The following is a 24,403-nucleotide window of genomic DNA, read 5'->3' as shown; positions in this document are numbered from 1 at the left end:
GGACCGCGAGAGCGTGGCGGCCTACGAGCTGCGGGTGACGGCGCGGGACGGCGGGGAGCCGGCGCTGGAGGCCACGGCCAGCGTGGCGGTGGCCATCGCCGACGTGAACGACAACGCGCCGGCCTTCGCGCAGCCCGAGTACACGGTGCTGGTGAAGGAGAACAACCCGCCGGGAAGCCACATCTTCACCGTGTCGGCGCGGGACCCGGACGCGCGGGAGAACGCCCTGGTGTCCTACTCGCTGGTGGACCGGCCGGTGCGGGAGCGGCCGCTGTCCAGCTACGTGTCGGTCCACGCGGAGAGCGGGCGCGTGTACGCGCTGCAGCCGCTGGACCACGAGGAACTGGAGATGCTGCAGGTCCAGGTGAGCGCCCGCGACTCGGGAGTCCCGGCGCTGGACAGCAACGTGACGCTGCACGTGTTCGTGCTGGACGAGAACGACAACGCTCCCCTCGTCCTGCCGCCGCATTCCGGGGCGGCCGCCGCGCCCTCGTGGTCCTCCGCGGCGTCGAGCCCCCTGTCCGGCTCCCCCGGGGTGTCTCCGTCGGGTCCGGAGCTGGTGCCGCAGGGGGCCGGGCCGGGGCACCCGGTGGCAAAGATCCGCGCGGTGGACTTGGACTCGGGCTACAACGCGTGGCTGGCGTACGAGCTGCGGGCGTTGGGCGGCGGGGCCGGGCGCGGCCCCTTCCGCATCGGGCTGTACACGGGCGAGATCAGCACGGCGCGGGCCCTGGACGAGGCGGACGGGCCGCGGCACACGCTGCTGGTCGTGGTGCGGGACCACGGGGAGCCGGCGCTGCGGGCCACGGCCACGGTCAGCGTGTCGCTGGTGGACCACGGCGGGCAGGACGCCAAGGCGGCGGCGGCGCGGGCGGCGGGGGGCGCGGGCGGCGGGGGCGTCGGGGGGCGGCCCGCGGGCGGCCCTGGGGGACGTGAACGTCTACCTCGTCGTGGCCATCTGCGCCGTGTCCGGCCTGTTCGTGGTGACCGTGCTGCTGTACGCGGCGCTGCGGTGCTCGGCGCCCCCGCGTGGGCTGTGCGGGCCCGGCCCGCCGGCCCTCGTCTACTCCAGCGCCGTGGGCAGTTGGTCGAATTCCCAGCAGCGCCGCCGGCAGCCTCCGAACGCGTGTTTGGGAGACGGTGCCGCCAAGAGCGACCTCATGGCTTTCAGCCCCAACCTCCCGCAACTTACAGGGGAGAATCCAAATCCTTCTGATCTGGTGAGTATTTGGGTGGATTGGGCTAACGGAAATCTCTTTTTTCCGGTGTGTGTGAATGATTTCTCTCCATCAGTCCTCCACTTTATATTGTAAGCCCTTTGAAGGCAGGGAATGTATGTCATATCGGTATAGTATCCCAAGTATTTACTATAGTGGGGGTTTTTTGTTTTTCTTTTTAGTAAATGCCCAAGATGATGATCCTAGTTCTAAAAATCATTTCAACATGTGGCGTTACTTATCTTTCACTTTCAAAGTATTCCTAATTATTATCGGTCCATTTTTCATCTTTGATAAACGAAATTTTAAGTTTGAATTAGTTTTTTTCCTTTCACATTAGTTGCTCCTAGTACGATTTTACTACGTAAGGAAGCGTTTCCTGGAGATGCGTAGCCTGTTCGGAGATGAGTAGGGTTCGAATTAATCCACGGGAGAACGATTTCCTAAATGCTCTTTAGAAGCTCGGAAGTGTGTCTGCTCCTTTACTTTAACCTATCTCCAGCGAGAAGCCTCCCTTGAAGAATCTGTCCCCCTGAGTTCCAATGCATTGTAGCCGAGGCTTCACTTATGGGAGAGGAAATCCCAAGATGGACTCTATGATCTAAGCTATAGGGAGTTTGTACAACCTGATTTTTTTCCCTCAATCCTCAACAGGCCTAGGTTGGGCAAGACACTTTTGCCTGCAGTCCAGGGCATATTAACCTTTGTCCTCCTTTTCTTTCCCATCCTTCTTGCGTCGTCCCACTCCTCCTCTTTCCACCCTCCTCTTCCTCCTCCTCAGCAGCATTAGCTTTAGTATAAACTGTATTTATTTAGGCACTAAAATGGTGGCGTGATCTTCGGTGAACCTACCAATGAAGTAGAAGACATGATTCCTGCCCTCAAGGAGTTTTCAACCTGGGGGAGGCAAGCAGATGTAAATTTCCAAATGTATAAGATATACAGCTGAAAATACGTACATAAAAAGAGAAATGCAAGTATATTCAAAAATAAGCACACCTATACAGAAGTTTGCAGGTGGCTGGGGGAATGGCGTTATCAGGGAGGTGGACGACTTCAATGAATGCTTTCTACTTTTAATTGATTATTTTTAAGGAATGATTTGAATAATAATGAGTAATTAGGGTGTGAGGTAAGGATTTACTGTGGTTCAAAGAAAAAGATGACCAGATTGGCCACATGAGTTGGAGGAGAGGTGTGTTTTGGTGAATCTGAGATGAGGAGGTGATCTTGGCAGGAGAACGTGGGTAGATCTGAATCAGGTGAATTGAAGGCCTGAAACGGTCTAGTTTGGAAGGAGGGAAGAGTGCGAGCTAGAGTAGCCTAGATAGAGGAACTAGTCTTGAAGTCTTGGTAAGTAGTTTTGTTTTCATGTGAGAAGACATGACATAGCGTCTCCATGGCATAGCATCCAGTTTCCCCAGTACTGATGACTTCGTTAGCACCTTGAGGATAGGAAACGTGCGTCTTGCTACTGTTGTACTTTCCCAAGTGCTTAGTAAAGCGCCTAGCATTCAGGTGCTCTCTGTAGATTCCAATCGTGGATGATTTTATGGGGATTTGCAGACTCTTAGGCAAGGTTCTGTATTAAGCAGAAGGGTGGCCTTTTGCTTCGTGTGTAGGGGACGTTCTCTGCTCGCAACCACGAATGCATAAGTGAACACAGAACCGTCATAGTTATTTTGAGATTGGCTACTTTCTGTTTAGAGAGGGACGAGTCAAGCTTATTCTTGCCCAGAATGTCAGCAATCTCCCAGGCGAGCAAATCTACAGAAGAATGATAAAGATTATCGAGTGTAGTGGATTCAATTTTAAAATCAGTATAAATCTTGAGCATATATAATCAATTCAGAATGGGATTCATATTAAATAGATGGGCTTACATTCTGGGTAACATCGCCTCTTTTACATCATTCTCCACACTCTCGGTGGTGGACTTTTCCTATTACTCCTAGTGGAGCCGAAGAAGCCGCCCTACAGTCGAATGGATCGAATAAACAGTTGGGTGATAGTCAACCCAATCCAACCAAATCCATCACCCAACCTTTAACAGATTCTAGGCATTCAAACGATTGTTGCATAGAAAACCCAGTTAACCAGTATTCGGAGCCACCACGCAATCAAATAAATCTTATTTTCTAAACCCATTTGCTTGTTGAGTACAATCGAATGGGAAAAGATACAGATCCTTCATTCAATGAATAATGACTTTGCAAAGAATGAAAGAAACACCGAGGTATTTCTGGATTGACCTCACCGTCCAGTTATCTTTCTGTGCCTCCTCCTATTTTCTTCATCGGATTGCTAAACAGGTAGGTGTTGTTAGCATCTGGGATAAGGACAGGTCTTTTCATGAGAAAAAGTAAAGAATGGCGGAATGTGAGAAGACCAGCGTCTAAGTGCTCAAATCGGAAAATTCCCGGCACTGAGTTATGGTGACCGTGGGCCAGGATCTCCTCTCTTCCCAATATTAGCTCTGGGATCTTTCTTATTCTGAAGGTTTTTTTCTGAAGGAATCCTCCTTGAACGCCAATTTGGTTGGCAGAACTGGCCTTTTCTAGGAGGATCCGAGCGGCCCACTTATGGGGACAAAATGAACCGTCTTCGCCAAAGTCACCAAAGGACCGAATTACAGGCTCTCAGAAAACAGTGCTGAGTACGGCGAGAGGATTTTACGTTTCCGGAAGGAAGATCACTTCCGGATCCATCCGATGCAAGTAGGAGGCCCTGATGGGTTTCCCTGGAAACGTCTCAAATGAAAGGGATGCACGGTGAGCGCTTCAGTGGGAAATCGAGACGCCATGATTTTTTCCATCACACATGTGGCCACAGGGTGTCACTGTCCGCTGAAAAGATTTTTGGGAAGAAAGAAAGAATTCGGCTCCTCCCACCAGTTCTCTGACAATCCGGCTACTCACCCCTTTCGGATCTGCTGAAGGAGAGGCTGGATTTCCGTCAGCTCCCGTATGTTCCCTGAAAGAATCTCTCCGATTTGTCCTGCATAACTCGCCGATCCGGATTCCTCGAAGATTGCTATGGTTTGTTGGCGAGGGGGCTGCCCGGAGAACCGGCGGCGGCTGCTGACCGCGGTCCTGCTGCTGGTCACAGCCTGGGCCGGGGGGAGCGGCCAGCTCCATTACTCGGTGCCGGAGGAGGCGAAACACGGCACGTTCGTGGGCCGCATCGCGCAGGACCTGGGGCTGGAGGTCGGGGAGCTGGTGCCGCGGATGTTCCGGGTGGTGTCCCAGGGCCGCCGCGGGGACTATCTGGAGGTGAATCTGCAGAACGGCATCCTGTTCGTCAATTCGCCCATCGACCGGGAGGAGCTGTGCGGCCGGAGCCCCGCCTGCAGCATCCACCTGGAGGTGATCGTGGACAAGCCCCTGCGGGTCGACCATGTGGAGGTGGAGGTCAAGGACATCAACGACAACCCGCCCGTTTTCCCGGAAAACAAAAAAATTCTTAGTATTTCCGAATCGCGATTGCCTGACTCTCGGTTTCCACTAGATGGAGCAGTGGATGCAGATATTGGAGTAAATTCTATCCTGACTTATAGTCTCAGCCCTAATGAGTTTTTCACTCTTGATTTACAAACGAATAATGAACAAAGTAAATCTTTGTCCCTTGTTCTGAAGAAACCTTTGGACCGAGAGGAGACCCCTGAGCACCACTTGTTACTGACGGCCACAGACGGGGGCAAACCCGAAATGACTGGCACCGTTCAGTTGGTGATCGTGGTGCTGGACGTGAATGACAACGCTCCAAAATTTGGCCAGTCCATATACAAGGTGAGATTGGCAGAAAGTGCGGCCCTTGGGTCACTGTTAATCAAGCTCAATGCCACCGATGCCGACGAGGGAGAAAGTGGAGACATGGCATACACCTTTCGCAGACCGGTTCCCTCCAAAATAGGAGCCATATTCAGCATGGATGAAGAAACGGGAGAAATCAAAGTAAAAGGAGAATTAGATTTCGAGGAAAATAAACTGCTTGAAATCCAGGTGGAGGCGACCGATAACGGAAATCCTCCCATGGTTGGTCACTGCACGGTCCTGGTGGAGGTGCTGGATATCAACGACAACACTCCAGAGATAATGGTGACATCCTTGTCGCTGCCCGTCCGGGAGGACGCCCCGCCCGGCACGGTGATCGCGCTGATCAGCGTGTCCGACCGAGACTCGGGGGCCAACGGAGAGGTGACGTGCACCCTGGCGCCCCCCGGGCCGTTCGGGCTGGTGTCCACCTTCAGGAATTACTATTCGCTGGTCCTGCAGGGCCCCGTGGACCGCGAGAGCGTGGCGGCCTACGAGCTGCGGGTGACGGCGCGGGACGGCGGGGCCCCGGCGCTGGAGGCCACGGCCAGCGTGGCGGTGGCCATCGCCGACGTGAACGACAACGCGCCGGCCTTCGCGCAGCCCGCCTACACGGTGCTGGTGAAGGAGAACAACCCGCCGGGAAGCCACATCTTCACCGTGTCGGCGCGGGACCCGGACGCGCGGGAGAACGCCCTGGTGTCCTACTCGCTGGTGGACCGGCCGGTGCGGGAGCGGCCCCTGTCCAGCTACGTGTCGGTCCACGCGGAGAGCGGGCGCGTGTACGCGCTGCAGCCGCTGGACCACGAGGAGCTGGAGCTGCTGCAGGTCCAGGTGTGCGCCCGCGACGCGGGGGTCCCGGCGCTGGACAGCAACGTGACGCTGCACGTGTTCGTGCTGGACGAGAACGACAACGCTCCCCTCGTGCTGCCGCCGCATGCCGGGGCGGCGCCCTCGTGGTCCTCCGCGGCGTCGAGCCCTCGGTCCGGCCTCCCCGGGGCGTCTCCGCCGGGTCCGGAGCTGGTGCCGCAGGGGGCCGGGCCGGGCCACCCGGTGGCGAAGATCCGCGCGGTGGACTTGGACTCGGGCTACAACGCGTGGCTGGCGTACGAGCTGCGGGCGTTGGGCGGCGGGGCCGGGCGCGGCCCCTTCCGCATCGGGCTGTACACGGGCGAGATCAGCACGGCGAGGGCCCTGGACGAGGCGGACGGGCCGCGGCACACGCTGCTGGTCGTGGTGCGGGACCACGGGGAGCCGGCGCTGCGGGCCACGGCCACGGTCAGCGTGTCGCTGGTGGACCACGGCGGGCAGGACGCCAAGGCGGCGGCGGCGCGGACGGCGGGGGCGCGGGCGGCGGGGGCGTCGGGGGGCGGCCCGCGGGCGGCCCTGGGGGACGTGAACGTCTACCTCGTCGTGGCCATCTGCGCCGTGTCCGGCCTGTTCGTGGTGACCGTGCTGCTGTACGCGGCGCTGCGGTGCTCGGCGCCCCCGCGCGGGCTGTGCGGGCCCGGCCCGCCGGCCCTCGTCTGCTCCAGCGCCGTGGGCAGTTGGTCCTATTCTCAGCAGCGCCGCCGGCGGCGACCCAACGCCTGTGCAGGAGACGGGGCCGCCAAGAGCGACCTCATGGCTTTCAGCCCCAACATGCCACCGTGTCCGGGCCCCCGGAACAGCGGGGAGCAACAGGGAATCTGTCCAGAGGATTCTGGGAAGGTGAGTTCCGAAATGGAATTCAATATTCATTTTCAAGTCTTCAGTAGTTATCTTATCGTGCTAACTCACATTTACTGCCATCTCTTAAACACCCAGTTAGGTGCTACAGTGACTCCCTCCAGCGAGGCTATCATTCCCACCTCAACCTCGCCAGTCTTCTATTCCCTCCTAACACTCTTCCCCTTGAATTTAGAGGGCAAAAACTCCGGCTCTTCCTCGTTTTCCTGTTCCGGAAGACTTCTTTTCCTCTTTCGACGTAACTATAATGTCTCATCATGGACGGTTTACCGTTCTCCTCTGTTTATTTTCACTGTTGTTTTAGAGGTCAATATTCGTATTACCAGGTTTATTTGAACGGCATGGATATTTTTTTCAAGATGACTCTAAGTTAAGGCAAAATGCTTTCCGTTCGAATAGGTGTTGTATACCAACTTCAGTAAAAGGGAGAGAAACAGCCCCACAAATAAGTACCATCGCGACAGGAGTTTTAATATAGTAGCTGTGGTGTTTCATTATGAACAAACATCAGGAATAACCATTCCAACGAATGGGAGTATCCTGAAAAGTGATCCAAAATTAGAGGCTTATTAATACCTTCTCAACAAACTGAGTACCGTATCCTCAATCATGTGTATTAAGTGAGCACCGTCTGTATGCAGAACTCTGTACTAAGCACTTAGGAAATGCAGTTAGAGATGCAGCATGGTCTAGATGAAAGAGTATGAACCTGGGAGTCAGAAGGACCTGGGTTCTAATCCTGAATTTACCACTAACCTGTTCTGTGACTTTGGACAAATCACTTAACTTCTCCTATTCTCTCTTTGTAGTAATGATATTAATAGGGTATCTGCTAGGCAGGGTACACTGAACTGCACTGTTTAACCGAAGCGAAGCAACACATTCCCTGACTAAAAGGAGTTTACAATCCAATAATAAGTTTGTGTATAATCTATACCAAGATTTTCCCTTCACCTCTTTGCATCATACAGAACTGGTAGGGTGATAGTTTTGTAGGTACATCGGTCCCTGGGGTAAAATGATTGGGGCAATTGTCATGGACTCTACCCTTTAGGAGCCCCAGCCCAACCCACTGGTACCAAGTCCACTTTCCTCTGGCATGGGACAAAATCGGGTCTGAACTCCAAGAAGAGATTGGATTGGCTGTTTAGAAATACAGCGCAGTCCCATAGTCAACAGTTCACTGATTTAATCTGGAGGAGGATTGGAAAAGCCCTGTAAACATTCTTAACTCCTTCCCTAATGAAGCCAGTAACAATAATCTGCTCGAGCTCACTTGATCCACCTCTCTTCTCTCCCACTCTTCTCTCTCCCCCTTTTCCCTCAGGGATGGCTTTGATATGAGAGAGCATGCAACTTGGAGTGAGGAGACCCGCATTCTAGTCCCAGCCCTACTATATAACCTTGGGTAAATTATTTAATCTCTGTGTCCAAATTTCTCCCTCTGTAAAATGGGGATAAAATACCTCCTCTCCCTACTTCTTACGAGCCCTGTGTGAAACAGAGACTGTGTCCAATATGATTATCTCTTTCTTAGCCCAGTATTTGGTACAGAGCAAGCATTTAATAAACACCATACTAAATTCATTTGTTTTATGAAAAAGAGTTTATCTAATCAACAGTCAGCTTTCCCAGATTGAGATAAAGATATGAGACAAGGAGTTTAGAAAAAATAATGCTCGATGTACTTGCCAGACACCAAAAACACAGCTCTGTTTCAGTATGAAATATGGTGAGAATGAATGTGTTATGTTGTAAAAGTTCACAAGATTTGTGAGAACCTCTCGAGTGAAAATAGAGGAAACCCTGGTACATATTTGAAAAAAAAATAACGGGAAGAAATTAATTAGGTCACTGACTTCATCTGAGATCATTAAGTAATTGAAAACTATAAGATAGTGGCAGGATGCTGAATTGGATTATTGTTATCATTATTATATTGTGCTATGTTATTATTCGTGTTATGCATATAAACATCCTTCTTATATGCATAGGGAATTAGTCAAATCCTTGCCCCACACAGTGCTCACAATCTATCTGATTCTTATTTTCAAGGCCCTGGTTAAGTGACTTGGACAAAGTCACATAGCAGGCCAGTGGCCAAGGAGTGACTCCATCCTGTTCTCCTAACTCCATGCTCTTTCTGCCAGGCCACACTGTAAGCTGGATGCTTGTTGCTTTTGAGAGTATAACCTTTTTAAAGTTACCAAGTCATGGCTGATAACATAATGTGTAAATGAGGCGCGTATGGGCGTGCGGGGGGGAAGAGCGGGGGGGGGGGGGCACGGACCTTAGCAATTTAGTACAGTGACTAGGAGCTTACTAATACCCTGAAGTACTTGCCAAAGTTCCGTTATACTGCCTGGAAGTAATCTACAAAAAGCGTGATTCTGGCTTCTATGAGCTATTACAAGCATTTGTATTAAATCTCGCCAGTTAAAGGTGGGATTGGGTGGAGTCATGAGGGTGGTGGTGGGAAAGAGATTTGGCCAGAGGGAAAGTTCCAGAGAAGGACCAGGGATTTGGGAGGAGTAGAGGCAGAACTGATGAAAACCGCGGCCCTTTAGTAGGCTGTCTCGGATATTGTCTCTCCACCCCCTGCCAATTTGTATTTGTCACCATCCATTTCATTGTCGTCATTGTCGTCGGCATCAGTGATATTTATTTAGTACCTAGCGGGTGCAAAACACTGTGTACTAAGGGCATGGGAGAGTACAAGAGAAGTAAAGACAGGAAAGGATTGGCTCGGCTATTCTAATTTCAGTCTCATTTCATGCATTCATTCAATCGTATTTATTAAGTGCTTACTGTATGCAGAACACTATACTAAGCTCTTGGGAGGGTCCAATATAACAACAAACAGGCCCACTCCATTGCATGAGGTGGTGGGAGGACACTCCGGGTAGATCCCTCCCCTAGAACTCACCCTCTCACACGTTAACTCTCTGTCACCCCTGCGGACCACTTTCAGTTAATCTGATTTCTGACACACACCTCATTTGGGCTCAGAAATGCCTTGAACCCTCCCTTCCCCCAGATCTAGACTGTACCCCATCCTCAGCACTGCCTAGTGGAGGGAGTATGGGGCTGGGAGTCAGGAGACCTAGGTTCCAATCCCAGCTCTGCCCTTGGGCAGGTCACTTCAATGATCCTCAGTTTTTCTCATCAGTCAGAGCCACCTTATTTCTGAATCACCTCTAAACTCATCTTCACTGAGCAGCGTGGCTCAGTGGAAAGAACCCGAGCTTGGGAGCCAGAGGTCATGGTTTCTAATCCCAGCTCCGCCACATGTCTGCTGCGTGACCTTGGGCAAGTCACTTAACTTCTCTGAGCCTCAGATACCTCATCTGCAAAATGGGAATTAAGACTGTGAGCCCCACGTGGGCTCACCTTGTATCCCCCCAGCGCTTAGGACAGTGCTTTGCACATAGTAAGCGCTTAACAAATGTCATCATTATTATTATTATCTCCTCCCCTCTAACACCCGGGGGCTGGCTCTCTTCCTGGACCTTCTTTAGCTCCTGGTGGAAAATGGCAACACGGACAATAATTGCTCATCCATTCCTGGAGCAAAATGCAGGGGTTTCTGTTAAATTATCACCCTCTAGTGGGTAATATATTGGATAATATAGTAGTAATGATATTTTTGAGCACTACTGAAAGTAATGCCTTGTACTATGTGTTTAATAAAGTGGATTGCATCTAATTAGTATTCTATCAGTACAAGGCGCTGTACCGTGTATGCAGTCGTTCTTTGTATTTGAAGATTATGTCACTAATAGTGGAAGTCACATGTGAGTGTGTGTGGCTGGAAAGGTTAAGGTGGAGCCCACAGTCACAGCCAAATTGTGCACACAAAAAGGCTGTCTTTGTTGTGTGGTTTTCTTTTAATGTTTACGATCCCTGGCACTGTTTTCTCTTTTCCCCCTTATCTCTTGGGCTTTACCAAGATTTTGCTCAAAAAATCACTCTCCTCTTGATAGCAGTCCGACATGCTGATACATGGTTGATGTTTACCACAAAGACAGCAAAGAGCCAGTGGTGGGGCTAGGGAACACCCCACCACCACCAGCACCACGCCACAGCAATTAGCCAACTATGAATAGGTGAAACTGCAACAAAAAATCCAGAAATGTCAAGTGTCGAGGTGAGGAATAAAATGTCCAAGTGCTAAAGAAGAGTGTAGGGTTGCTGTGACTAGGGTTCTGTGACTCAATCAGAGAAGCCTTTGTGGAGGAGGCTGGGTTTCAGGAGGGCTTTGAAGAAGAGGAGAGTTGTGGCCTAGGGGATTTGGCTGGGGGAGGGAGTTCTAGGTCAAGGAAACTGGCGAGGGACATGAGAAATGGGCCACTATGTCTTGGTTTGAGTTGCTATTACTCTTTATGAATCCTTGGCTTACCTCCCTGAAGCTCTGCCCTCTTTATCCCTCCCTTCCTATAGAATCAGGATGTTTGAATGAGTAGGATGCAAATGGTAATTATTGTGATAATTATTAAGGGCTTACTTTGTGGCAAGTACTGTGCTAAACAATGACATAGACCCGAGGTTACCCGATTAGACACAGTGCCTGTCCCAGACAGGGATCACAGTCTAAGAGGGAGGGGAAACAGGCATTTTATCTGCATCTCACAGGTGAGAAAACTTGACAGAAGTGACTTGCCTACGGTCACACAGCAGGCAAGGTGGGATGTCTGGTTTAAGTAATCCTGGTGGTTATATTTCAGGTTCATTTCTCTTGCTTAGAAGGAGGGACAGGCAATATATACCTGTCATTCTAGGAAAATTAAAATGGTTAGCATAGGACACAGCTTTCACTCTAGGACAATTAGCATGGTCAGCATATCACATCTGTCACACTGGGAAACTTAGGAATGATTATGGAGTTTAATCAAGGTAGAAAATCAATTGCTAGTTTTCAAAGAGGTACAGTGGGAGGCACGCTAGCCGGTGATTTTCCGAGATTCCTGTTGTCTGTCCACTTTGCGGAACACGCTATGCGGTTCTTTTGTCATAAACCCTCTCCCCATGGCAAAGCCCCAGCAGGCCTCCCAATACAACAGATCCAGAACTATGACCCAGGTGTTTTGTATTCCAGGGCCGGGCACTTTCCTCTGGACCCAAAGCTAGTGCATGTGAATTTTTAGAGAGCCCTGGAAATCTCAGAGTCGGATAGGTGGTTGTTCCTCTTTCTTTTTTATGGTATTTGTTAAACATTTACTCTGTGCAAGACATTGTACTAAGCTCTGGGGTAGATACAAGCTAATCAGGTTGGACACAGTCCATGTCCCACGTGGGGCTCGAAGACTTAATCTCCATTTTACAGATGAGGTAACTGAGGCACAGAGAAGTTAAGTGACTTGCCAAAGTCACACAGCAGGTTAAATGGGGGAGCCAGGGTTAAAAACATCTTTAAAATGCTATAAGATGGTGATCTCAGGTGAGATTTCCTGAAAAGGCCATCCCAGTAGAGACATCAGCCCAGTTTTAAGACAGCACCTAAGATGGTGTTGGTGGATCTCAGGTCCTCCTTAGCCACCAAGAAGGGGATGAACTGGATTCTAATTCTGGCTCTGCCACTTGTCTGATTTTGTGACCTGGGAAAATCACTTCTTTGTGCCTCAGTTACCTCATCTATAGAATGGGGATTAAGACTGTGATCCCTATGTGGGACGGGGACTGTGTCCAACCTGATTATCTTGTATCTACCCAGCGATTAGAACAGTGTCTGGTACATTATTATTATTGATTAATTCCAAGGCATGTGAGACATTCGAGTGCTTCTTAGCTAGAGAGAAGCAGGTGAGAGGCAGGAGCACTGGATTCATTCATTAATTCATTCAATCGTATGTACTGAGCTCACTGCGTGCAGAGCACTGTACTAAATGCTTGGGAAGCAGCGTGGCTCAGTGGAAACAGCACGGGCTTTGGAGTCAGGGGTCATGGGTTGCGTGGCTCAGTGGAAAGAGCACGGGCTTTGGAGTCAGAGGTCATGGGTTCGAATCCCGGCTCCGCCGCGTGTCTGCTGTGACCTTGGGCAAGTCATTTCACTTCTCTGAGCCTCGGTTACCTCATCTGTAAAATGGGGATTATGACTGTGAACCCCACATGGGACAACCTGATCACTCGGTATCCCCCCCAGCGCTTAGAACAGTGCTTTGCACATAGTAAGCGCTTAACAAATGCCAACATTATTATTACTATTATTATGGGTTCGAATCCCGGCTCTGCCAATTGTCAGCTGTGTGACTTTGGACAAGTCACTTCACTTCTCTGTGCCTCAGTTCCCTCATCTGTAAAATGGGGATTAAGACTGTGAGCCCCCCGTGGGACAACCTGATCTCCCTGTAACCTCCCCAGCGGTTAGAACAGTGCTTGGCACATAGTAAGCGCTTAATAAATGCCATCATTATTATTATTATTACAAATCGACAACGTATAGAGTTTAGACTGTGAGCCCACTGTTGGGTAGGGACTGTCTCTATATGTTGCCAACTTGTACTTCCCAAGCGCTTAGTACAGTGCTCTGCACACAGTAAGTGCTCAATAAATACGATTGATGATGGTATAGAGATAGTCCCTACCCAACAACAGGCTCACAGTCTAGAAGGGGAACGAATGACATGCCTCGTACTTCCAGTATACTGCGAGCTCGCTGTGGGCAGAGAACGCCGCTGTTTACTGTCGTACTGTACCTCCCCAAGCGCTTAGTACAGGGCTGTGCACACAGTAAGAGCTCAATAAATAGGATCGAATGAGTGAATGGATGAATATTGATTTGAGGAGAGAAGCGAACGGAAGCGGACGCGGGGGAGATTTTACACCTCGCGGGCTCCTCTCTGGGGGTCGGGCCTGGCCGGGCAGGCCCCTTCCTTCCTCTCCCCCTCATCCCCCTCTCCATCCCCCCATCTTACCTCCTTCCCTTCCCCACAGCACCTGTATATATGTATATATGGTTGTACATATTTATTACTCTATTTATTTATTTATTTGTTTTACTTGTACATTTCTATCCTATTTATTTTATTTTGTTGGTCTGTTTGGTTCTGTTCTCTGTCTCCCCCTTTTAGACTGTGAGCCCACTGTTGGGTAGGGACTGTCTCTATGCGTTGCCAATTTGGACTTCCCAAGCGCTTAGTACAGTGCTCTGCACATAGTAAGCGCTCAATAAATACGATTGATTGATTGATTGATTGATTGATTGACTAGACGCCCCTGCCGTCGGTGAAATTCTCCGCTGGGCCCCAAGGCGGCGCTGCTCCCCCTCCGCGCCGCCCGAGCCCTCGGTTCTCGGCCGCCGGAGCGCAGGAGGTTAAGTGGGAGCTCTCTCCAAGGCGGCTCCACCGGGAATGCCGTGAACCGGGACAGAGGGGAAAACCGACCACCCAGGGGATCTGGAGGCATGCCGGCGGAGCGCCCTGACGGCCAGGAAGGATGGCCAGCCCGGGGCCGGAGGGGCGAGGACTGAGCCGGCCAGGAAGGATGGTGGGCACCTGTATATATGTATAGATGGTTGTACATATTTATTACTCTATTTATTTATTTGTTTTACTTGTACATTTCTATCCTATTTATTTTATTCTTTTGGTATGTTTGGTTCTGTTCTCTGTCTCCCCCTTTTAGACTGTGAGCCCACTGTTGGGTAGGGACTGTCTCTATGCGTTGCCAACTTGTACTTCCCAAGCGCTTAGTACAGTGCTCCGCACATAGTAAGCGCTCAATAAATACGATTGATTGATTGATTGATTGATTGATTGGTCACTCTGGGCCTGTGCATCTCCGGCGTCTCCGGCGAGCAGCTGGACCAGTCGGTGTCGGAGGAGACGGGGCGCGGCGCGGTGGCGGTGCAGCTGCACAGGGCCGAGTTCCTGGCGCCCGGGGCCCGCTTCGCCCTCCCCGACGCCCGGGACGCCGCCGAGGGCTCCAACGGCCGGCTGCCCTACGCGCTAAGTGCCAGCGAGCGCTTCATCATCATCATCAATCGTGTTAATTGAGCGCTTACTATGTGCGGAGCACTGTACTAAGCGCTTGGGAAGTCCAAACTGGCAACATCTAGAGACAGTCCCGACCCAACAGCGGGCTCACAGTCTAAAAGGGGGAGACAGAGAACAAGACCAAACATGCGAACAGAATAAAATAAATAGAATAAATAAAGCGCTTCCTCCTGGAGATGGGCACCCGGGCGGACGGGAGCCGCTACCCCGAGCTGGTGCGGGCGGCCACCCCTTCCAGCTCCGGCCCTCCTTCGACAACTCCTCCACCCTGCTGCCCGCCGGGCCCCTGGACCGGGAGCGGGTCGGCGAATACCACGTGGCGGTCACGGCCTCCGACGGGGGCGTCTCCCCCGCTCGGCACCAGCGGGACGGGACGGTGCCCCTCCGCCAAGCTAGCTCTCTTCCTCCCTTCAAGGCCCTGCTGAGAGCTCACCTCCTCCAGGAGGCCTTCCCAGACTGAGCCCCTTCCTTCCTTCCTCTCCCCCTCGTCCCCCTCTCCATCCCCCCATCTTACCTCCTTCCCTTCCCCACAGCACCTGTATATATGTATATATGGTTGTACATATTTATCACTCTATTTATTTATTTATTTTACTTGTACATTTCTATCCTATTTATTTTATTTTGTTGGTATGTTTGGTTCTGTTCTCTGTCTCCCCCTTTTAGACGGTGAGCCCACTGTTGGGTAGGGACTGTCTCTATGTGTTGCCAATTTGTACTTCCCAAGCGCTTAGTACAGTGCTCTGCACATAGTAAGCGCTCAATAAATACGATTGATTGATTGATTGATTGATTGACCATTCCGGTGGCAGACGTGAACGACAACGCGCCCCGCTTCCCCCGGCCGCAGCAGGAGCCGCTGGTGGCCGAAAACAACAGCCCGGGGGCCTCGCTGGGCCGCGTGGTGGCCCAGGACCCGGACCGGACCGCAACCACAACGCCCCGCTCATCCTCTACCCCTCGACCCGGAACGGCTCCATCCCGGTGGAGATCGTGCCCCGCACGGCCGGCCCCGGCCACCTGGTCGCCAAGGTGGTGGCCCAGGATTTGGACAGCGGGCCGAACGCGTGGCTGGCCTACCGCCTCCTGCGGGCCTCGGCCCGGGGCCTATTCATCATCATCATCATCAATCGTATTTATTGAGCGCTTACTATGTGCAGAGCACTGTACTAAGCGCTTGGGAAGTACAAATTGGCAACATATAGAGACAGTCCCTACCCAACAGTGGGCTCACAGGCTAAAAACATATTTATTACTCTATTTATTTATTTATTTATTTATTTTACTTGTACATTTCTATCCTATTTTATTTTGTTGGTATGTTTGGTTCTGTTCTCTGTCTCCCCCTTTTAGACTGTGAGCCCACTGTTGGGTAGGGACTGTCTCTATGTGTTGCCAATTTGTACTTCCCAAGCGCTTAGTACAGTGCTCTGCACATAGTAAGCGCTCAATAAATACGATTGATTGATTGATTGATTAAAAGACGTCGCCCCCGGCACGGGGGAGCTGCGGACGGTCCGCTCCCCGCAGCCGGGGGACGCGGCGAAGCAGAAGGTGGTGGTCGCGGGGCGGGACCACGGGGAGCCGCCCCTCTCCTCCACCGTGACCGTGGGTCCTGCCCGACTTCGACGACGGCTGGGAAGCACGCGGGCGGCTCTCAGCCCCCAACCTCTATTTGGTGATCGCCCTCTCCAGCGTTTCCTTCGTGTTCCTGGGGTGCGTGATCTCTTTCCTCTGCATCACCCTGAACCAGGACCGGGCTCGCTGGCCCTCCGGCTGCTGCCCTGCTCGCTGCTGCTCCAAGCCGAAGTACAAATACCGAAGGAAGGTGCCCCCCAGCTCCTCTTTCGCCTCGGCACCGGTGGATGTCACCGCCGTGGGAAGACTTTCCCAGACCTACCTCTACCAGGCGTCCCTGGGGCTGGGCCCCAGCCACGGTAACCTCTTGTTGCGCGGACAGTGCAGCGGTGTTGGATTCAATTTGCCCGTGTCCTGTATCCAGGTTCGGGACAGGAAAGGGGAGCAGGGAAAGGCCAACGCCGTGGTAAGCGAACCATGTTTGACTTGCATGGGAAATGACCACCATCCCCTTCCCCCATCCGTACACTCACCTTCCCGAATTCTCCCACCGTTCAACCAAGTTACACACCGAACGCCATACACTACTGATGACGAAGCTCAGCTGCGAGGGCGTGGGTGACTGAAAAGGTCAACGCGGGACCCATAGTCCCCACCACCCTGCGCTAATCGAGGTTAGCCATCGATCGTGTCATGCTTCGTGTTTGCAGTGCCTGGCATCGTTTTCTCCTTTGCTTCCTTGACCTCTGGTTAAGGGCTGGAAGGTCAGCTACTTGGTCCTTAGAGAACAATGGTTTTCAGCCCCTCGCGTTACGACGCAGAGAACCGAGTGTCTGTGCAGCCCATTCAGCATTTCCAGGGATTATTTCTCCACTCATGAGCTTCACTGAGATGAAGTGGCCCTTTTCAGTGATTGCAGACTCGAGGGATGAGTTGATTAAAGACAGCATAAACGTAGGGCAAAACATCTCCTGCTTTCAGCCTTTCCAAAGACCATTTCAAATAATTCAGTATTTGATACAAAATGGCAAGAGATGGACACTTGTTTTCATTTATTTACTTTGTGTGTGTGTGTGTGTGTGTGTGTGTACGTCTTATTTTAGACTTCTTTAAAGAAAACTCTGAGCACAGTTAATGGCTTCCTAATTGCTTGCACTGGATTCAGAGAAGCTGGTGTTTGAAACCCCGTGGGCTTGGATATCGGGTCAGAAAACTTTGGCGAAGTTTGCTTCATAAGTATTATTGCCAAGGATGAAAAGGTGCTAACCACCAAGTGGAGAATAGTGGGGATCACCCCAAATCCAGCATTTATTGAATAGGACCCAAAATGTGATTGGATGTGATCTTTGATGCCAGTTATTGTAGGAATCATGTGTGAAATATAAGGATCCACCCTAGTCTGCCCAGCATTACGGTCTTCTTCCCGGTGGAGGGATCATGCCCTAATTTTGCCAGGGGCTTAGGGAAAGAAGTAACTTAGGTGGGTTTTTTTTCAGGATATGAGGATATCACTTATTGTTTTTCTGATATAGTTTGACCAGAAAGTTTAAATGTACTTTCCTAAGTGTTCACTTGCTACCTAGGCATTAGGGAGAAAAATCTCAGTAAATACAGATGATGATCATGATACAAATAATATATATAAATATATAGTTGCTGCCCAATGCAACTAAGTAAAAAGAGCGGGAGCATAGATACAAATGATAAAAACAATTTAATATATTTAATATACTTTAATATTGCAGTTCAATGTGTTGCCAACAAATGGATTAACAGGTATATATACACGTGGAGTGCTAAGGTGTTCACTGAGGTGAGTTGACCAGAAGGTTTGGGGAGACACTCAAGCAGAAGCAGTTGCCGAGATAAGGAATATAGGTATAGATGATAAAAAATAAACGTAAGCACTTCCATGAATAAATCATTAAATAGATAGCAGAAAAATATGCAGACATACACTTGAGTGCTAAAGCAGCTGAAAGGGTGTCAAGTCCAAGAAAGAAGGGGATTGGCATAAATTCTGATGAGAGAAACTCACTGGTTTTGTGGTATAAATTATCCAGTTATAATTTAACAAGTATGGAGATGCTGTATTTAATCAAGAGCAAAAGAAAATTAAAACAGCAGAGAAGAAAAATAAGCTAGGTGAATTGAGTGGACAATGAAGGGAAGAGCAAAGCTGAAGAAAAATAAAATAGTTGATAATGCTAAAGGCCTATTGATTTCTTGACTTCAGCATTTCAGCAAAGGGAAGCAATTGTGTTCTGGAGTCTAAATACACTTAGGTAGGATGGGGTGAGGGAGGAGTAACATACTAAAAGGTTTTCACATTGCATAAGTGCAGACAATCAGAAAGTCAGGGTATTAGTGTTTGGCAAAGCATCATCGAAATAGATCACATTCCAGAGTTCTGAGAGAAATATTATGGGAAATAAGAAAGTTTTGGTAAAAGTCACTCACCAAAATCAAAACAATCTGGTTAAAAGTAATGTCCGAGTCAATTGCTATTTATACCAAGGAACATAAAGGAAGATTGCAGTGTGTCCTGGAGTTAAAATGCATATGACCCTCGGCAGACTGGGAGTTGAGTTCACAGTTATCCTCTTTAAAAATAAAATCTCCATTACCGCGCTATTCGAAGCCACTTAAAGTCTGACATTCCCGACACTAGAGTGTAAAGCTACTCAATACACCAACAACCAGGACATTTTGAGCTAGGGAAAGTGTTCAAGAGTGTGCTCCATTCTACCATTCGTTACATGGAACTGTGTGTTAGATGTACGCAGTCATAAGTGGCATATGTTTTTAATGCATATCCCTCATGTAATTCTGAAGAGCTAAACTCGCATGGTTTTCAAAAAGGACAAAATTCTTATCAACTCAACAGCCACCCTAAGGATTTTATGCAGTATTCCTATCCTCAGCATTTCATGTAAAATAGGTACATATTTATTTGAGCATTCAATTATCGAGCTACTTCATCTTGATATGTTTTACCTCCTGCTCTAGTTTTAGTCTTCCTTTGGCTTTCAATAGTTGTAAATAATTTATGTTTGCCTTCCCCATTAAATTGTAAACTCCTTGAAGGAAGGGAACATATGGTACTTAGAAATGAGTAGGAGCTCAATAAATATGACTAACTGATTGAAGAAATGGTGGAACTGAAGAAAATTTCAGTGTACAGACTGTCTAATGTAAGAAAAATCTAATGTTCCTTTGGCTGTTCCTCAATTTCTAATTCGGGGAATCAAATAACCAGTGGTATTTAGTCAGCAGCTACGGTGCGCAGAGCACTGTACTAAGTGCCTAACAGAACACAAAAAAGGTAAAAGACACAATCCCTGTCCTCAAGGATCTTACACTCGATTATGGGTGACAGATATAGAATAATTTCAAGTAAGAGGAAGAAATGCTTAAATAGCAGAGTAAAAAATGAGATGAGAGGTTGTGAATGCAAATTTTCTGAGTCAGAGAACCCAGTTTGGGATCTTTTCAGCTCTAACTGGAAACTCTTTGGTCTTCTCAGCCCTACTCAAGCAGCTCTTAGGTCTTGTCCCAAAACTGGGATGTGTGAAGCTGGGAACCCTGGCTACAATGCTATGGGGGATGGAACCTATGGAGCTTATATATCATTTCTGAGCGTCTCTCCTCTAGTCAAATTACAGTTTGAGTTAGTGTTCTGAGCTGCTTATGTTAAATTGTCTTTCTCTGTGTGTTTATAAATGAGCATTAGCATCAACAGGATTTATGGAGCACCTACTGTGAGCAGAGTCCTTTACCAGAAGCTTGAGAAACATATAAAAGTAAAAGATGCAATTCCTGTCCTCAAGGAACTTCCAGTTGAATAGGGTGGCCCTCCATCTCTCTGCTTCTTTGGCTTTTGTTGCATGTGTCCTACATGAATTACATTTATTCTAAAATGGATCTTTGGGTTCTTTCCAAAGACTTTATTCTGACCCAAGGTGGAGCTCCTTGAGATGAGTAGAAATGTTAACTGTGATATTTGTTAAGTGCTTATTATGTGCCAGGCACTGTACAAAGTGCTGGGGGTGGATACAAACGAATTAGGTTGGATACTGTCCCTGACCCATGTGGGGATCACAATCTCAATCCTCATTTTGCAGATGAGGTAACTGAGGCCCAGAGAAGTGAAATGACTTGCCCAAGGTCACACAGCAGACAAGTGGCAGAGCCAATAAAGCGCTCAATAAATATGATTGAATGAATGAATGAATGTGGCAGAGCCAGAATTCGAATCCAGGACCTTCTGATTCCCAGCCCTGTGCTCTATCCACTATACCATGCTGCTTCTCCAATAGTAGAATATTATTGGAGTAGTCTCCAGTAATAGTCTTACAACTGTTGGATTGTGTAAAGCATTTGATACAGTGTTTTAGGAGATTCAGAAGAACCCAGTTCTGACTGCTGCAATACAGCTGAGTCTGGATTCAAACAGTCTGTTAACGTTTGCCACTGCAGCTATGACAGCATTCCCATTTCCAAAATGTGTGCTGTAGTAGTTATAACAATAATTATGGTACTTGTTAAGCACTTGCTCTGTGCCAAACACTGTTGTAAGTACTGGGGCAGATACAAGTTATTCAGGTTGGACACAGTCCCTGTCCCACATGGTGCGTACAGGCTAAGTAGGGAGGAGTAGGATTTAATCCCCATTTTATAGATGAGGTAACTGAAGCCAAGAGAAATGACTTGCCCAAAGTCACACGGCAGGTAGAGTTTAGATTAGATGTGGTAGAGTTGGGATTAGAACCCAGGTCCTCTGACTTCTAGGCTCAGGCTCCTTTCACTAAACCATGCTTTTTCTAAAATTCACTGCCAGGTGCATCTGCCTTCCTTCCCCGCTGTCACATTGGACTCATCTTTTAGACTGTGAGCCCACTGTTGGGTAGGGACTGTCCCTATATGTTGCCAACTTGTACTTCCCAAGCACTTAGTACAGTGCTCTGCACACAGTAAGCGCTCAATAAGTACGATTGATGATGATGATGATCTTTCGAAAGTCCCTGGTGCAGTAGGGAGAAGTGACCATCATTTTAGAAAAATTCTGCATGGCACTGCCTTATTAAGGATATCCCTGGTGGAGGTTGACATCTTGGGAATATTATCAACTCTATCATAGTGTACTCTCCTAAGTGCTTAGTTCAGTGCTGTGCACACAGTAAGCACTCAATAAATAACATTGATTTATTGATTCACTTAGGCCACCAACTTGGGAAGGTCAAGCAGCTTTTTACCTCTCTGTCACCCTGCTGCCCTGAAATGGTTACTTTACCTTGCTTAGAATCTGAAACTAGTCTTGCCATGCACCCAAAGGCTCAGTAAATATATTATTGATTGATTAATTGAATGACTGTCGATTTTACCCTCAGGGCAGATAGTTGTGATATCCAAGCATGCTCAAAAATTCATGTCTCCACAGGATGCACCAAATTCTACCAAATTCTACACCAGCAGAAGATAATTTTCATTTTCCTGGTCCCCTATTGGTTGGATCAAATGGGAAACAGTCACACCATTAATTAGCACAAGAGTTAGGGATCCTGTATGAAATGAGTCTTGATTTCTGGGTTTTGGTCTGTGCTTTCTCTTTTGATTGGGTTGAGATAGGGAGAGGCTCACCAGTGTGGTTGGTCAGAAAGTTGGGCAAAGACAACTGAAGACTCATGATTATGGAAATGGTTTCCAGGCCGGCTAAGTGTTCAGGGCAGAGATAGCATATGTGGAAATGCGGAAAAGAAAACTGAATTCTCATCTCCCCGTCTTATTTGTCAGCCTCCAGGTCAAAGTATCTCTGTAATCACAGTCTCTTTAGGGAAGCTATTTATGTCACATCCTGGCAGCCTGGGACCAACTTGATTGCTATTCTGGTTTTTCCATCTTTGCAGCCATAAATGTTTCATGCTGAATATTTGCTTTTGCTTCTATTTCTTGTTGTTCGTGTTAATGATTCATCCCAAGAATTATTCTCCCCAGTGATGGAGTTATTCTGTGGCAGTAAGTTACATCCTTATTCGGGTTTGATTCCCTTTCTCTGTCCATTAAAGCACCATCACTTAGGGTTATAGCCGAAGTGACCAGAAAGAGTTCATGCCTCTTTCTCTAAGTACCGAATATAGGAAGGGACTTAAGGCTGAGGATATTAGAGGTCTGTGCTTAATAAGAAAGGGAAATTTATAAACCATTTCTGAGGTTGTTCTAAACTCATCGTAGTAATACCAATTATTTTAATACCAATTTATTCAACCTTTGTGCACGACAGAGACATAGATAGAGAATAATATTATTGTCATTTCTTCCTCTTCTCCACTCCCTTCTGTCTCACCCTGACTTTATTCATCCCCCCTCCCAGCCCCAATGCATTTATGTACATGTCTGTAATTTATTTATTTTTATTAATGTCTGTCTCCCCCTCTAGACTGTAAGCTCACGGTAGGCAGGGAATGTGTCTGTTATATTGAACTCTCCGAAGAGCTTAGTACAATGTGCTGCGCACATAAGTGCTCAATAAATAGGATTGATTCTCAATAGTTAATAATAATAATAATGGCATTTATTAAGTGCTTACTATGTGCAAAGCACTGTTCTAAGCACTGGGGAGGTTACAAGGTGATCAGGTTGTCCCACGGGGGGCTCACAGTCTTAATCCCCATTTTACAGATGAGGTAACTGAGGCACAGAGAAGTTAAGTGACTTGCCCAAAGTGACGCAGCTGACAATTGGCAGAGCCGGGATTTGAACCCCTGACCTCTGACTCAAAAGCCCATGAGCTTTCCACTGAGCCACGCTGCTTCTCTCAACCGATAGTATTTATTGAGCATTTATTGTGGACTGAGCACTGTACTAGGTGCTTAGGAGAAAGCAATAGAGTGGAGTTGATAGACATGTTCCCTGCTTACAAGGAGTTTATGGCCTAGAGGGGGAGACAGACATTAAAATAAATAACTAGTAAGGGAATGGGAGAGAATAATATGTGCATAACCCATCTATCCTTAATCAGATTTACAATTCTCCAGCTGTTTCAGTGTCCATATTCATCCTATGAGTTTATTTATGAAGCAATATATGCTTTATATGTAGTTCCGTTTGAGATATACTGATAGAAGTTGGACCACAGGATCTTTAGACATAACTAAGCACTGAAAATTCATAATTCAGATAGGAGATGTGATGAAGTTTGACTTTGGCAACTGAGTGTTGTAGGAATAAGTTGCTAAAGGTTTTTAGTGAGAGTCACAAAACGGAGTAGAGCTAAGATTTTTAAAGTCAGTCAATTAATGGTATTTATTGAGCACCTACAGATGAATGAGAAATGTTCCCTGTCCTCAAGGAACTCATGGTCTAATGGGGGAGGCAAAACTGCTTCTATTCTAACAGCATAGGCAGAATAATAATTAGAGAAGCACCATGGCCCAGGGGAAAGAGCAGGGGCCTAAGAATCAGAGGAACTGAGTTCTAATCCCGAATCTGCCTCTTGCCTGCTATGTTATCTTTGGCAAGTCACTTAAATTTTCTGTGCAGCATGGCTCAGTGGAAAGAGCACAGGCTTTGGAGACAAAGGTCATGGGTTCAAATCCTGGCTCCGCCAATTGTCAGCTGTCAATTTTCAGTGGGCAAGTCACTTAACTTCTCTGTGCCTCAGTTACCTCATCTGTAAAATGAGGATTAAGACTGTGAGCCACCCGTGGGACAACCTCATCACCTTGTAACCTCCCCAGCACTTAGAACAGTGCTTTGTACATAGTGAGTGCTTAATAAAAAAATGCCATTGTTATTATTATTATTTCATCATCTGTAAAATGGAGAGTCAATATCTGTTCTCCCATCCTACTTCGACTGTGAGTCCAATATGAGGCAGGGACCTTGTTGGACCTGATGATCTTAAATCTACCCCACCGTTTAGTACAGTGTTTGGCACATAGTAACAGCATAATAATAATAATTGCATTTGTTAAGTGCTTACTATGTGCCAAGCACTGTTCTAAGCATAACAAATACCACAGTTATGATTACTGAATGTACAGTTTACTACATACACTGATGCCGAGGATAGTAATGA

At 48.4% G+C, this 24,403-nt stretch overlaps 1 protein-coding gene across 4 annotated transcripts in view; it reads left to right on the top strand.

Moving 5' to 3' along the window:
- Nucleotides 1-24,403, top strand: part of LOC119949286 (protocadherin alpha-C2-like) — a 125,337-nt gene that overhangs the window by 37,227 nt on the left and 63,707 nt on the right. Inside the window, exon 1 of one of the 4 annotated variants that reach the window (XM_038770918.1) lies at nt 4,188-6,307. The exons of the other annotated variants lie outside the window; for them this stretch is intronic. Coding sequence (XP_038626846.1) covers nt 4,253-6,307 — 2,055 coding nt within the window. The 5' untranslated portion in view covers nt 4,188-4,252. Of the gene's footprint in view, nt 1-4,187; nt 6,308-24,403 lie in introns of those variants that run through there. 4 annotated transcript variants of the gene reach the window in all.

This window comes from Tachyglossus aculeatus, chromosome X2 (assembly GCF_015852505.1).
Source record: "Tachyglossus aculeatus isolate mTacAcu1 chromosome X2, mTacAcu1.pri, whole genome shotgun sequence".
NCBI lineage: Eukaryota > Metazoa > Chordata > Mammalia > Monotremata > Tachyglossidae > Tachyglossus > Tachyglossus aculeatus.
This window is presented reverse-complemented; position numbering and strand designations above follow the sequence as displayed.